Raw genomic sequence first — 17,449 nt, 5'->3', positions numbered from 1 at the left:
ATTCCTTAAAATCGAGTTTCATGTAATAATCAGATTAGTTTTTCAAATTCTATCCACTATATTGGACTACCATTTTGAATTTTTTATTTTCGACCTGAGATCCGAGAATAAATTATTATCAGATTACATCATACGCCAAGTTTTATAAAAATCGAGCAAGTAGTTTACAAAAAAGAGATTATATCCAAACGATTTCTCTCCATAAAGTGTTAATATATGTAACCAAATTAAACATTGATGTCTGCATATTTGGAATCGTAAATAAATGTTGAAAAGATAACCCAATTTGAGCAAAGAACATAATTCTCGTTGAACAATGTAATTAGTTTGTCATTTGTAATGACTTCCTTTTTACAGTTTAACAATCGTCCGTGCAAAAAAAAAAGGCGACTGGAGGGGAATAAATAGCGGGAATACATCGAGCGCAAAAAGCGTTAAAATTCCACATCAAAGTGCATCGATGGCGTCGATTAATTTTGTCGTGTCGTGTCTGCCCGCTCGCGATAAACGAATTTTCATGGAATTTTGGTGTACGGCACTTTCGGAGGAACAGCGACGAGCCATTATAATTTCCATGAAAATCGAACAGACGCCGGGAACGATCGCTTTATTTCACACAATCCTACCCGGATATAAATTCGTTCCCAATCATACTGCGATTTCTGTTTACTCAGTTCTTACGCCGACCTACGTTCAGTATATTGACAGAAAAGCATGTTTAACTGTCGCATTTTTATCGAAATTAAACGGCTTTTAATAGGTTGAGTACAAACAATGATGACAACGACATTAATTTTATATAAATATTAATAATCTGCAGAAAGTTTTATATGATAATTTTGTTATATGAATCGCGATAATCATTTATAAAATTGTTCACGAGCAAGAGATAATTATGACAAATAATTTTATGCAATTTTTTTGTACGACTCTTTCTTAATAATTTCAATCTCTTATATAGAATTTAATATTATTGCTTATGTCGCCTTTGTTATCGCGTGCTCCCGCTATAGTTTTTGTTATTATCGAACCCATCCCTTCCCAAGCATGGAACATGAATATGGCGGCGAGCTTGAAAGCAATTTGTTCGCGCATTCCTCGCGAGTGTGTTGGCGTTGGATTAAATCTGAGGCCGAGCGGGCATTAAATTAGCCGTTGAAAATTAACGGTACGCCATTTAAGTATATTTTAATTAATCCGAGCATAGAGAGATTACAGCCGTACGCGCGCAGCTTCGTATATTTTTTCACTAACCCGGAGTTAATGTAATTGGGTAAAACTTAATGCGCCTCTCAATTAACCTCCGGATAATAAAGCGTCGCTTTGTAATGCCTTTCCATTCGTAGTCAAATGTAAAATTAAGTGCCTGCGGATAAATAAAAGTTTTTCTGACATATGTAGAACAATGAGAGGTATTGAAACTGCACTAGTCGTTATTCTAGAAGTCTCGCCAGCCTTGTTGAAATTTATGAGAGAATTCTTGATAAATCTCTAGAGAATCTCGATTCGCTACATTTACAATTTCGTCTAGTGTTTGTTTTTTTATATAACGCGCATTAATATTGTATAATGATTTGTAATTACCTTTAATAATTCAAGTAGAAGATCAAAAATTAACCAATAATTGACCAGGAATTTTGGGTATATAATTGAATAGTAAATTTAACCAGCTTCTAGCCAGTTATTAACCAGTTTCTGGTCAGTTTCTAATGATCTGTAACAAAATTTGTTTCTAAAACGAGAGAACTGTATTTATTCTTGGAACTATGGTGGAAGTTAAGTGTGTTCGTCGAGATGAATTTTGTACAGTTCTGCGCAAATTCCAAATTTACCATTTAAATATTTGCACATTTGTAATTTTCAAGTGACAGCTCAAGAGGCCAAAATGAGTACCTGTCAAATAAAAACCATGTAAAAATGATCGTCGAAGAAAAGATGTATACATTTTTATCGCTTTCCAAAAGAGTTAGCGTTAATGTTAAAATGGGAGCTTGTAGAATACGAAGCTTGTAGAAAATTAATTTTCATTATGTCATATATAACGCCTAATTCAAATAATCGCGAATCAATAATAAGAATATCCCTGAGTTCCTTCCATCATGCTTATAATTGTTTTTAGAATAGTCAAATTATTATTATATCTTATTAATAAAATATTAATAATAATATTTTATAATAACATCAAATTATCATCTATTAATGTGTTTATCGTATGTCACATGTTTGGAAATAGTAATATAAGTGATAAAGAAAAATATAATGAATTATCCTATGATTTTTTTAAACGATTAATCCTTTCATTTCTATTTATTTTCAATAAAAATATTATTAGAGAATTCCATAATTTCAAACATTATTTTATTTTATCTGATTTAGCCAATTTCTGGAATAATTAATAATCAGAAGATAACAAAAATATATATGAAGGTCAAGCTCGTAATATGCAATATAATAGTCAATTAAAAAACGAAATATGTGATAAAAATATTAAACTTTTACTTAAAACTATTGAAAAAACTTATATTGTGATCAATTCTTCGGTGGCCAAAATAAATCGAGTTTTGTTGTGGTTCACAGTATTTTCAAAAGATTATCTTTTTAAAACTATAAACCACAATGGGACTTAATCTTTTACTATTTTGACCACTGAAGAATTGTTCGATATATTCCCGTGTTTACTAGGCAAAAGCTGGCTATCATATTGATCAATTTTGAAGTGGCTAGTTGCTAATAAATTTTATCTAAGATTTCCTGGCTAATTGCTGAGTAACTCCTGTCCAGTAAAAATAGTAAAAATTTATTTTTAGTCAGTGACCAGTTTTCCTCAGATATTTTTCTGTTTGGCAAATTATAATATTTTTAACAAAAAGTGAAAAATTATGAAAAACGGATTTTTCTATATTGTATTTGAAAGTAATAAAAAAATTTAGTAGCGATTTGTCTGAATAAAAAATTATTTCAATGTAGACATGTTTTAAAAAATAATTAAGATAAAATGAGAGAATTTTTAAATCTCATAAACTTATATTAAAAATATAAATATTAACATTATGTAACTGTTTCATATATAATGTTCATTTTCATAGTATAAATTTTATTCCAGTCATTTTTAGAGACTGTGATACCAGATCAATCCTTCAAATCTGATACTACCTGCAACTCTGCCTCTCGTATGGACGAGATACTCTAAAATCTCCAGATATCCGAATGGTTAACTGTTGCATCTCGTTGAATGGAGAAATCTGTATCCTTTGTATTTCTGCACCCTCGATCCTTAATAATTAACTCGTCCATTGTACGCTTCAAAACTTATTTGTACACCTAATATAATAACAATCTCGCTCAATTACGTCACATGTGTATTCTCATAATTTATCGATTAATATGACATACATGATACGTGTATTTAAGACTTGTCTATTTCCTTTCTCTAAACGCAAGATAATAGCTTTGCAAAGAGCGACAATAAACTTACCCCTGTCGATGCTTTTCTTTGTCATCTTTTTTCACCCCTTCGCTGTCTTTCTTTTATCAGCAAAAGTCTTTCGACCGGACTAACCGGAAATAGTTTCAGAGGTTAAGAAGAATAGGACTTAGTGAGAGGAATGCAGAATCAGCATCGTCGAGGGTAAAGTGAGAGTAGGGTAAGGGTGTTCCGAGCAGGCCAGGCTTTTCCGATCATTCAAGTCCACCAATCGGTAATGTTCCGTTCGGCCGCCAGTATTTATTCGGTGTGCCTTTCTCAAGGGAATTCGCCAGTAACCGCTATTTTAACCCTCTCAATCCTTTATTATCCCTTTCTTCCTCTCAATCCTCATGTTTCTCACGATCGAAAAAAGCACGGGAAAATCTACGTGCTCAAATACCACGCCGCGAATCTTGTGTGTCCACACGTATAGAATGTATTCGCCAGAATCAGTTTAGTTATACATATCATTGAAAATTACACTCGTTTTTGTATCAATCATATTTAATAAATAATTTTCTGTAAGACACATATTTCAGCTGACCTAAATAGCTTCACATTGTATTTATCAAAGATACAAATTTTTTAAAGTATGAGCTACTTTAAAGTATGAGTTTCTTATAAGCAATTTAAGATGACAATGTCATTATATTTCAATTAAGTAACTGCAAAAATCTTTTAACTCGACTTTTTAACTCGAGTTTCCACATACTATAAATTGAATCTAACAAATACTGTAACGAAGCAGTGGAATTATCAATTTGTAATATAATTTCCCTTGTTTTACTGTGCCCCTTTTGATAGAGTAATGACTCTTCACCTTTCGATTACTCGATTCCTGGAAGCTCTTTCACATACGGCGCACCCTGCAAAACCGCGGACTGCATCGAGGGGTTCGTTATTAATTAGAACGCGAGCCACTATCGGTCCTCAAACACAGACACCGACGTTCTCCATCCATAATCTTCTCTCGGACCTTGTTCTGACCCTCCTCCCCTCCATCTCTCTCTCTTTCTCTCTCTCTCTCTCTCTCTCTCTCTCTCCATCTCTGTATTCCACTCTTCCACAGTGATGTCCATCTCACTCTCCGCGCGGAAGTGGATAGTGCATCAGCAATGCTAAGCAAACTGCGGCTGGAACGACGGATCAAGAGACGATCGTGTACGTGTTCGTTTGCTAGCGGCAATGTGCATGTGCGTACGTGTGTCAATATCCGTGCAAGTGTATCTACACGAGAGCATAGATAGGTAGGGGATGTGGTATTGGCACTTTTGCGTTTGTGTGTACAATAGATACGTGCTATCGCAAAGTCTATCAAAGTTTCAAGACGAAATGTTGATACATTAAAGTACAAGTAATTTAGATAGGCAATTGAGTGTATACATTTACTCTTTCTTATTGTTATAATAACAATAATTATATTAGGACTCTCGAATTTTCAACAATACAAAAAGATAAATGTAGTAGGCTAGTGAGAATCAGATATTGGATCGATGTCTTCTTTATTTTGAACGTTTCGACTCTCTTTGGAGTCATATCTGAGTGACACGGACGTGTGTCCTAAAAATGTGTGATCTTTATATTTGATTTGAACAATTCTATTTTTTAAGTTTTAATATGTTCAACAAAGCTTCAGTGCAATGCTTCATATTCCGTGATGGTAAGTCATTTAAATTGTTTACGCATATATCATCCTATAAGGTTTGTTTTTAAAAAATGTAAGCTAATTATACTTGTATCTTTCTTTCTTATTATTATTGAAATATATTTTTATGTGTGCGTGTGTATGCTACGTGTATTCAACACAATCTTAAGTTTGTTCTAAATTGTTTATATATAATAAGAGTGCAAGAAAAGGCAAAACAAACTATTCGAGAGTGCATTCGTCGGTCATTCGAGGAAAATGGAATTTGACAGAAAATATGTCGACGACGCATTCGAAAATCAAATTTGTCGGTCATTCGAGTTGGAAAAGCGAATGGAGTAAAATCCGGAGAAAACCTCTGGCTCCGTCTGGATGCTTGCAATTTTAATGCGGTCTCATTTCCGTCGTACCCAATTAAGGCGTAATTGAATTGCCAAGGAAAATTAATTTGTCGGTTATGTTCTGGCAGTGGAGTTCTCGAGGTTCACCGGTCCTGATACTTTCAGCAATTATGCGTAAATTTGCGTAAACAACTGCGGTTCCGTTATTAAATGATTATCAATCAAGAACGATTACTTTTAATTTTCAATGATAGGACAGTGCATATTTCAATGAGATCGATTTAACATTTAGTCTATTTCGTAATTTTTGAAAAAGTGTCTTTATTGCAAATTCTAAGTTTTACGTTCTAACGTCTTAACACAAATCCATCTTTCAATACATATTCTAATCTAATGTCTTTCATTTTATGCAACATTCTAGCTTTTCTCTTAACTTATAATCAGTTATAGACTAATTCAATAAATTTTTTCCAATAAATCTCAATTAATTCAAATTTTCTTAATTTTTTTTCTTTAATTTCTTAATTTAAATCTTAAAAAATTATTATACATTATTGAATTGTACTTTGTAAATGACGTTATTTGAAGAAATTTCTTTATAAAATAAGTTATGTTTTCCATTACCCTGAGATGTAGTAAGGTGAAATAAATTGTTCATGAGAGAATAACGAGTTAATATTGCGATCTCTCTTCTGGCTAATAATTTTCGCACTGGATATGAACGAAGCTCTATTCTCCTTTCTATTTTCTCATCGTAAGTTCCCCTTTAAAGGTATCTTCGGTCTATTCCGGTGGAACCGTAAATACGCGGACAGGCGACTTTAAGAACGATATCGTAACGTTTCCACTCGCTTGCGCGGAAGCGTTGCCGAGCTGGCTAACACTAGCTTCTCCCGCCCTCACATTTACCCTTCTCGTACGAGGTGAGAGATATACCTCCTAATGTGCTTTCCATTAGGGTTGCCGTCACAAGGATGTAACGGCGGATATACAGAATGATCGCATCATAGCAGGATAATGGTTATAACTACGAGCAATACGTACAGTAAAAGCTGATGTTCTCCGCAGTCATATCACGGTGAAGCTGCTGGCACATTTGTTTTATCTCTCTCGTTATGTTTTGATTTTACTCGCTACACGATTTTTATAAAGCACACGTGCGTGTTTTAAGAGCGAATAGTTATAAATGTTAATATCTCGTAATAGAAGAGAAGAAAAAATAGTAACGTTAAACTAACTTAAATGTCGGTATTACTGATACATTTTCATGTGTGACAAATACATAGTTATAAAACACACGCGCGAAACTTCTCACTTATTAAATATATTTAATCTATAGAGATCTTAAAATATGATTTTTTTGATTGGAATAAATAAAATGCAAAATTCGTATTTAACTCAAAGTTTTGAAGTTGAAAAATTTTATAATGACAGCTGCTCTTCGTAAATGCAATTCGTATAATATATACGCACACACACACACACACACACACACAGCGACATTTCAAGAGAAAATCGTAGCCATCCCAGTAACACATTTTAAGCCGATTTCAGAGGATCGCAACATTTACGAATGCGCCACTCCCACAACCGTATACTTCGCCATTCCTCCGTTTCTCAGCTGCCTTCCTCCACTCGCAGTTTGCGCACAATTTGAGTTTGAACACGCTTGAGTTTTGTTGTCTGTCTCATTTAAGCATGTTTACGACTCCATTATTTTCCGGGCTTTGGAATAGGCTACATTTCTTTTTCACGTGTTTCTCGTTGTGAATCGGAGGAAAATAGAGAGAAATGTGTCATTGCGAGTATTTTTCGTTGCGGTACTGCGCGATTATTAAGTTATGTAGAAATTTTCATATTTGTTTTTACTGATGGCTGGAACATCATTGAAATGCACGTTTTTAAATATGTACGAGTCATTTACGTATATTTTTGAACTAGCCAAGTAAACGAGAGAGAAGATAGGATTTTTAAACATAATATATCTCTCTTTTTCTTTCTTTTACTGTCTTTTACTAAGCAAAAGGTAGTATAAAAGAAGGGCAAAGAGCCAATGACGTATATAAAAAATTATAATTCAGATAAAAAACTTAATACAAAAACAATTAAAATACAATAAAATAAAACAAACGTTTCAACTCCAATTGAGTCATTTTCAATGCCATCATACGATAATATAAATGTCGTTCTAAATTAAAAATTAATACATAATCTTACAATATTCTTAAAATTAACAAAAAATTCTTTCCTCTTTCTGTGTAATACGCTGTGAGTCATTTTTATCAAGAATTAGCCTTTTACTAATATATAGACTTTCTTTTACTAATATATAGATTTAACTTTAATACAAGAGAACGTATGTTTGAGAACGTATTAATGGCAGCCACGCATTTTTTCATAGATACAATTTTTCCGATAGAGTAGTCTTTACATAATTCAATCGATGAAAATTTTTTGGTACATAGACTTTTTGATATTTAAGTTGTAGCTAATATTCTAGAGTTTTTCTTTTAACACGCAAAGTAGGAAGCTGACGTTATTTATCGTCATTTTGACATCAAAATGACATTTTTAATGCCATTTTAACGTGAAAATGACGACAAATAATGTCAGCTTGCTACCTGGATAATAATTTGATATACGTACAAAACTTTGTAGTTAAACTTTTTTGTCATCCTCTACTGTAAATCAAAATAGTAATCTTTGCAATTAATTTATAACCACAGGCTCAAGTAGATTACAAGAAAAGAAATTAAATGAGCTTAATAAAAGATTAACTTATTTGCAGAATTATTGGCAATTAGAATCCTTACATAGGAAAGAGCAGTCGCGCTCATCTTGCAGTTAAAACCACAATGTTATGCTTCTGAAATTCTAGCTACGATATATTGCTAGCAACTCAAATCCGTATTGCATTACAGTAGCGTCTCATTGCAGGTGTACTAATTTACATGGTTAATATGTTACATATATTCAAATAATACTCACTGTACTAACATCCAGAGAGATTTCTAATTTTAGTATCATTACAGGATTTCCTTCATTTCTTAGGATTATAATAATAATTATAACCTGCTATAATAAATATATTTTTGCTGTTACGAAGATTTTCAAGTTAAAAGCAATGGAGTTGATTAAGATTTTCTCTTTTTATCTTTCTTTCTTATATTAATTCAAACTATATATATAGGTATATGTGTGTGTTCGCAGGACATTTTTTTTTTACGTAAAATACTACTTCTTGCCCCGAAATTGTTTGCACTTTGTTATTAATTTGCCTACGCTTACAGAAAATTATTATTTTACTACCGGCGTAAAGATTAGGCGAAATTAGCCGAGATGATTTAGGACGCGATCGTGAGATCTCTTCCATCTCATGCTGAGCTCTCTCGTACAGCTGCGAGTGGATAGAGATATTCTGTGTTTAATCTTGTTTTAATCCTTGGCTTTCCGATGAATGTACAGTTGGGATTAATGCTTGTGAAAATATCGCTGCGATTACACTTATATTATAACGGCTCGTAAACAGAAGTATGGTGTCCGATAGTCAATTTTGAGAATATCGAATATAAAGATAGAAATTACGTAGCTGTGTCATTTGCAAGAAAATGATGTCGCGGTATATCGAGAGATAGATATTCAACAAAAAAGTATAGCAATAAAAAATAATTAACGAGTAAAAAGAAATAGTAAAAGGGAACGAACTTCAAATTAGAATATACGATGCAGGTCAAATGTTCCGCGTAGGTTTGCCTATATATGGAAGGAAAGAATGTGGGAAGATACGAACGGAAATATCTCTCTCTCTCTCTCTCTCTCTATCTAACTATCTATCTTTCTTGTTCTCTGTTTGAGCGAGATATGTGCAATGTGAAAACATAGGGAGGATGCAAAAACTCGTACATCACGTGTTATCGCTTCTTTTAGGAGCCCAACCGGACGCAAATCAAAGCCGTTCGATTTATACTCTACAGTGAGTATCCAGTTCGATTACAACGGATTGTTCTCTTTAGCTACATTTTTTGTCTGCCTTCGATTTTGATTGCAATTGTTTTATTTTAGGTGAAGTTTACAAAGTTGTATGTAATTATACATAAAGACGCAAATTCAATACTAGAGTAATTTGGTGAATTATTACCTTGTTCTTTTAAAGGATAAATTCTAATTTGAATATTCTCTTTTAGGTGCTTACTTGCACATGCGAATACACATGCATATGTATGTGTAATAAAATCAATACCTATATTTTATTGTCAGTATTTAAGAGATCTGAGGTTTAGAAAATAATAGCATTAAAAAATTCTCTTTCTAAACAGTTGGGAAATTTTGTATTAAATTTAACATATTTTACATGTCCATCCAATTTTTTTTTGCATTAATTTAACGCAAGATGAAGTAACACAAACATTATTTAAAAAATTTATAAAAAGTGTAATATTGACATCATTTTTAAGCAAATTGTGGATGTATTCTTCTTCAGTAAAATTAACATTTATGATAACATTGAATAAATACGTTTTTACTAAAATTAATTTATAATATGTTAAATTATTATTTTTATATTAATTGTTTACTTATGAATTATGTTATTTTACACTAAGAAATGTTAAATCAATTTAACACAAGATATTCAAATAATATAATTATATTAATATAACATAATAATAATTTAATATAATATCCGAGTGCTATGTAAAAAATTCTATATAAAAATTTAACAAAGATCAATTTTAACAAAAATATCAAATATCTTTTAACTATGTAACTATCTAAGGAGTGAAATAAAAAAATATCTCCATTTAATTCAATAATATTGGTCTTTATTCTAAATAAAAGACATCTATTTTTACTCGCCAATAATTTCTCATGAGCGCCTTCTTATTATCTCGAACGGAATCGTCGACGATGCAAATCGTGAACGTCGCCGCAGAGACGGAACGAGAAAGGGCGAAGTAACGCTGTTCCTTGCCGCTTGATAACTCTTCTCTCGACTCGTTCGCGCCTTCCGAACTTTTCCAACCTATTCGATCGACCTTTCCCTTCTCCTATGGCGTTTGGTATTCGCTCTCGGCCGTTTAATATTTCTCTCTTTTCGCTTGATTCCACATTGGTACCCTCGTCGTAGATTGCGCGACGTCTCCCTTCTCCGCTCTTTTCGCTCGATTTCACGGTTGCCGCGACACGGAAGAAAATCGGCGTCGCGGCGCACACCGATAAGACGCCAACGACGATTGTGATGTCTGCGAAGCATTGAAACGGATCGAAAGAAAAAGGAACAAGCAATGATTCTCCGATTCCAAGATTCTAGGAACACATTGAATTCTTTAAACTTCAGTGTTTTGCATTTTTAGTTTCTTTAAAATTCTCGAAATTGCTGACTTTTCAGATTTTATAACTTTTAAATTTCCAAGTATTAAAACTCATCTCGACGCACTGCATAATTTTACTATTTAAATATATTAAGATATTAAACGGCTCACCAGATGTAAATTATACAAATAAAATAGAGCTATACATAAATAATAAATAATAGCTATTGATATTAGATTAAAATTTATAAAATTATAGAATTAAATCAATAATTATCGAATCCTGATCTATGTACGTCAGAAAGATGCTGCCTTTCTATAGATATTATACCTCACTTATGGAGATCAGTGAATTCAGGTACTAATATATTTTATATAGTTTTCGAGTTTACATATTTTAACTTTTGAGTAAATTTAATTACGCATTATATGTATCAATTTCGATAGACTTGTGCATTCACGCCATATATAGATTTCTGGCGATATATAATAAGTTAGTTGCAAACTAGAGTGATAGTTTAAATGTCGAGATGTTATACAATATCTATATAAAGCACGGACAGCATCCAATATCTTTCTGGCGTACGTACATCAGAGTTCGACATTTCATTCTATAATTTTATAAATTTCAATTTAAATTGTTAGCAATGAATATGATCTTATAGCAAGTCGAAACATCTGCGTTAATGTCAATAGTTATTATTTATGTGACTAGCTCTATTTTATTTGTACGATTTACTATTTAATCTATCAGTAATGCAGTAATATGTAAATCATGTTTAATCATTGAACGCATTTTTGTATTTTTAAAATGTTTTTAAATTTAAAAATGTTTTAGCTGTACAATATATAAGTTAAATGTTTATAAGTTAAATATATAAGTTAAATCAGCTAAAATGTCAGTTAAAACACTAATATCAGTTAATATCAGCCAAAAAAATTAGACCATAAATATGCTCTGAAATCAACTGCAAAAAAACAAATAATTTTACTTATAATGGCTTTATACAACAAAATAACCATATTTTGCTGCAATAAATAACTTTTAAACGAATAACAGAGAGTGAATCCAAATGAACTTTCCCATGAATATTTATTAAAGTTTTATTAGTATACAGGGTGTCTGATAATTGTTATAACAGAGTTTGTGGACATGTAGAGCGGACTAAACTGAAACGGAAAGTCCTTTAGCATTTCACAATTTTTGCAATAGTTAATAAGATATTAATTGTTAAAAATTGCCGAAACTTGGTTTTTAATAATTTTTTACTCAACTTTATAAAAAAACTGCAAGAGATGAAAATTATTTATTTTCTTCTCATAGAATTTTTCAGAATTTTCTATCAACTTTTTAGTACTGCATTTTCTCATTTTTACCAACATGAGAAAATACGGTATTTTAAAATTCTGAGAAAATTTTAAAAAAATTCTTAGAGCTCTATGAGAAGAAAACAATTTTTGTCTTTTGCAGTTTTTCTGTAAAGTTCATAGTATTTGAATAAAAAATTGAAGACCAATTTTCTGCAATTTTTAGCAATGAATATCTTGTTAACTATTACGAAAATTACAAAATGGTAGAGAACTTTCCGTCTTTTTAGTTTAGTTCGCTCTACATGTCCACGAACTCTGTCAGAACAATTTTTAGACACCCTGTATATAAAAAATTTGATTTAATTCTACCAAATTTGCAAATAACTATTGCAAAATATGATTTTACATAAAAATTAAGATTAACAAAAAATTGTATATCTTTTAAACTTTTAAGTAAAAAAATTATGCTTAAATGTTACACAGATACTTACGACTTGCTGTCTCTTTCTGTTGGACAGATTTAATAAGATCGTCGTATTACGAATTAAATTAAATGTTTTATATACTAATAAAATTCTAATGAATATTCATGCAAAAGTTTATTTGAATTTACTTTCTCTCTTTTACTTATTTAAAAGTTATTGTATATTGCAACAAAATATTATCGTTGTGACTAATAATAGAACAATCGATGAAATTTTTATATTTTTGGCTTAAATTTAATGTAATGGATTTTGAGATGTGATGTATACATCCTTAAATATGTTTTATACCTACATATTTTTAAAATGATAATAAAATTATGAAAAAATTACAGATTATTCTAAATCACGTTTAAAAATAATACAAATTTAATGATGGTTTACTATTTGGATCATAAGTTATTTTAATAAATAAAAGTATTTTTTAAATCTGTGTTCTAATAAAAATATATGGAAATATATTATAAAATAAAAATCTCAATTTTTCATATAAGTACATTATGTATTCAAGATTATTTACGTAGAGTTACATTTCGATGCATGCACTAGTTATCTAATAAATAAACAAAATATTTATTTGTTCTGTATCTTTGTAACTAATCAGTGAATCGTAATGAAATTATTTTAAATATTTAAAATACTAATAAAAAAAAATGTAAATTTTTTTATTATTTTCTAACAATAAATATTTTTTTATTTTTAACAATAAAAATAATCACAAATAAAATAAATAAACTATAAAAATGTGTTTATTAAACGAAAATATAATCTTATTCACACAACTTTTATATGTATATAGTTTATTTGAAGTGTGAATATTACACATCCAAATTTAATTTTTTTTATAGGAACAGTATGTCTAATACATCCTTAAATAGACTGACCCGATAAAAACAATTGTGCTTCGTGCATAATATTTTCCATATAAAATACACAGGACTAGTTCAACGGTTGCTACGTAGAGTTTTTTAATCTGCCGGATAAACTTTTCCATCGGATGTCGTTCGTCGGCTGAAAGCGACTTCGTCAGAACTTCCGGTCCCTCCTTGTACGTGGGATGTATCTCCTTATGCCGCTACTTACGTGAACTTTTCCGGAGCTTTAAGGAGGCCGAAGACGAAGTTTGATCCTTTCTTCACCAAGAGAAAGAGGCAGGAAGTCGTTTAAGATTAATGTGCTCTTCTTAGGTTGTTCCTCTATGACTTTAACGCGATTGCGATCCTAACAAGAGACAAACTGGCAAGTTTTGATTTCAATGGAACTTGGAAAATATATAGAGTAATTTAGTAGTAGAAAAAATAGGTTTCAAAATATCATAATATAGCAAACAATATTTTATAATGTGTAGTAAATCATTTTTTTATCGATAATTTCTTTATTATTAACGTAACATATAAACAAAAATTTTAGTCATAAATTTCTTTCTTCATTTTCTTTTTAATTTACAAGTGCTATTATCTAAAGCGGAAAAATATTTTATTATATTTTTTTTCTACACGTCACAAACAAGATAAACATTAATTATACAATAATGTAATTGTAGCCGAATGTCTTGTTTCACTTGACATGATGCTGCAGATATAAAACGAAGAACTCGACAACGTCGTCTTTTCAGTAGTATTGATTTCTTTAGTCTTTCTTCTTTTTATCTCATCGTTGCTGAAATATTATTATAATTAATTAATAACCCTCTTTGCGCATATTGGATAATTAATAGCATTATTATATCTGTTTTCTGTAATTTTTGAATTGTCTGTCTCATTCTTGCAGCTACACCTAAATCTTCCAAGTTCTAACGTTGTGGAGAGCTTTAATTGTTGAGCTTTCAAATCTTCAATCTTAGACCGTTAACTTTTTTTAACTACAATACCTTTAGCATGTTTATTTCCTCGAAAAAATTGTTTCATCAATTATTAAAAATCGGATGTTTCCGTTAAATGACATAAATGTGTGTTGTATACTTGCAGAATGGACGAGCCAGTAGTGAGAGCAGCGAAGATGGAGCCGGAAGTAGTGCAAGCACTTCGCGAGGAGCCGGGAGTGGATTCGGCCTTACCACTGGATGTACCGGCGGATGGCGTAGTGTTTTTGGTGCAGTTTCAGGCCGGGAACTTAGATTATATGAATGTGCGCCTTGGAGCCCAGAAGCTTGGGCTTCGCCGAGCATTACCTGTCCCCTTATCGCAACACGGTAAGTCCTCTGCGGTGTTTACTTAATTTTGAACAAATGATCACATTCCTTAAATTCTCTTCTTACAACGAAGAATGAAAGAATCGAATTATTCTTTTTACTATTTCCTACATTTAAAATAAAACGAAGTAAGCTATCCTACAATTAATGATGATTATTACAATTCAATTAATTGAAAGCGCGATATATCGAGAAATTAATTTATTTAGAGAAATGAAACTTATTTGGCGCAATGTTTCTTCAGTTTTTTTTTCCTTGTAATGTTCACGACAATTTCCATCTTGATTCTATTTAAAACATCTTAATTACCTGATATTCGTCTCAAATGTTTGCTTTTTGCACACCTTTTTTCCTAGTCGATGTTCGTTCGCTTACGAACCGAAGTCGCGTAACAATCCGCCATCGGCGTCATTAACACGACGATTCACGTATCGCACTAGGGATCCCGTATCGACTATGGTCGAGAAAGCGAGAACGTGCTTACGAGCGGAACGAGCCACGTATCGCGTCGTCAACGAGCACTACGACCGCGTCACGTTGTAGCACGTACGTCTCGTCGATTTCACGTCGACGTAGCGTGAGACTGCCATCGTACAGGTTGTCGGGAAATTAAGCGTAAAAAATTCACCAGCATCGCGTACGAGAAAGTGGCTCCGCATGACGAGCATCTCCCGAAGGGAGATACAATGTAACAACTATAAATACAGAGCTTCCAACATCTTGTCATACGTGAACCAAAAGTCATTCTGCAAAGTGGGACTAGAAATCTTCCGTCAGGAAAATTCGCCCGAGAGAGAGAGATAGTTTTGTCGTTTCTAATTTTATTTAATTAATCGATTATTTAATTTAATCGTGCTTTTGTATTGCGCTTTCAGTAGATAATAGAATGTAAAACGTGTTGATGCAAAATTAGCGTGAGTAGGTACAAGTAAGGCTAATGAGCAGCTATGCGTAATTTGTCTTTAACATTAATGGGCAAAGACAAATTGTAATTGCCTGAAGATGACTATAATTAATGGACAAAATGTTCTGGAAATTTGTTTTAATAGAAAGATTGTCTGCGTACAAACGTTGATATTTTTGCTCGCAATTGACTGTGCTCATATTTGTAGCTTTTAATATCCTGCACGTGTAGGATTTATTTCTGAATTCTTTAATCAACTCTGTGTATTCGGAGATTTTTTTTTTGACACACGTGAACATTGGGATATGAGTTTTTCAAGTTGCACGAAATTGCAAATTAAAATCTTTGAAAAGTTATGAATTTACGTATACATTTACAAGATTTTTATCATACTAAAATTTTAATTTAAAATTTCCTTCACAATAACATTTAACATTAAATATCTGAAAAATGTATCATGCTCCTATTTTTATTAAAGAGGATTTGATTACAAATAAACGTTGAATCTCAATAGAAAATCTACATTAATTTATAAAATTTTAAAATTAATAAAATTTATATAATACCTGTAAGCATTTTGCAAGAAAGATGAAAAGAGATAAAGGACACATAAAGGACATCTATTCTAGCACAGCATACAGACAGACTATCCCTACATTTGTATTCGACGGTACAGTAGGAGGATTATCAATGAGGCACATCGGATTACGGCAGTTAGCGATGTTCGTTAGACCGCCATTTTAATTAAGACTATTATACATCCGGCCGACTGTTCGCGTGATGTCATTGTGACGCTCGTTACGTGCACGGCTCGCGAAATCATTTTCGTCTCTGTGGCGATTCATTTTGTAATGTGTCGATGTTACATTATACCGATACCAATCACGAATGTGTCGTTTAACTGTATGCGTAAACGTGATTCGAGCTTTCAACGGGCACATCTAATTATTCGCTGCATTGCTCTGAGTCGTTGAATGGGCATTGAAAGGATCTAGTAGTGAATGGATCAGTATAACTACTCGCACGGCTTTACATGCCGATTATATACATACTAAGTAATATACAGATCGAAGTACCCGTAGCTATATGCCGTCGTATCGCCGAAGGTATCGCGCATATCCTGCCGAAATTGCATGTAAAAAGGTAGTGATGCTGGGATAGGCTAAAGAGATATATTAAAATTGGATGGTATCTACTTCCGAACGGCACATTCGAGATGGTACTTCTATTAGTGTCTTTTCACTCATACTGATATCATATTTTATACGTTTTAATCTTTTAAGTTATTTTATAGTGTAAAAATTCGTACCAAATTAAAAAAAAAATAAGAACGAGAGAATTAAAATCTGTTGCTAATTCTAATTTATGAAATACAATACATGGTTTATAGCTCATACAAGGTTCATGGCTCGAAAATAATTTGAATTTAATTTAAAAATATTATATATGTACGAAAAGAATAGTTTTGTTGAAGTAGCTAAATTCAGATACAGATCTGAAAATAATTTTAATGGACCATTAAAATAATTATATGGGACGCGCAAACTGGTTGCTAGAATGCCAAAATTTTTTATAGCGTTGCTCGTCATATTTGAATGTCCAATATCATTATTTTGATGATTCAATAAAGTTATTTTCACATACTTTTATATATATATATATATATCTAGCTAAATATTTATTTCAGCGAAACCTCTTCTTTTCGTGTACATTTTGAAACAGTTACAAAATCCAATTTTTATGAAAGAGTACATTGCATCCATGTATAATTCGATAATATTAGTACAGTAGCTGTTAAAA

General features: G+C 31.8%; 1 protein-coding gene across 1 annotated transcript in view; it reads left to right on the top strand.

Annotated features, from left to right (window-relative positions):
• Syn1 (Syntrophin-like 1) overlaps positions 1-17,449 on the top strand; it is a 279,016-nt gene that overhangs the window by 238,739 nt on the left and 22,828 nt on the right. Inside the window, exon 5 of the mRNA XM_087415086.1 lies at positions 14,522-14,745. Coding sequence (XP_087271212.1) covers positions 14,522-14,745 — 224 coding nt within the window. The remainder of the gene's footprint in view (positions 1-14,521; positions 14,746-17,449) is intronic.

This window comes from Acromyrmex echinatior, chromosome 17 (genome assembly GCF_024713525.1).
Source record: "Acromyrmex echinatior isolate Ae372 chromosome 17, ASM2471352v2, whole genome shotgun sequence".
In the NCBI taxonomy this organism is placed as follows: Eukaryota; Metazoa; Arthropoda; class Insecta; order Hymenoptera; family Formicidae; genus Acromyrmex; species Acromyrmex echinatior.
The sequence above is the reverse complement of the archived record's forward strand: the minus strand, read 5'-3'. Positions and strand labels throughout refer to the sequence as shown.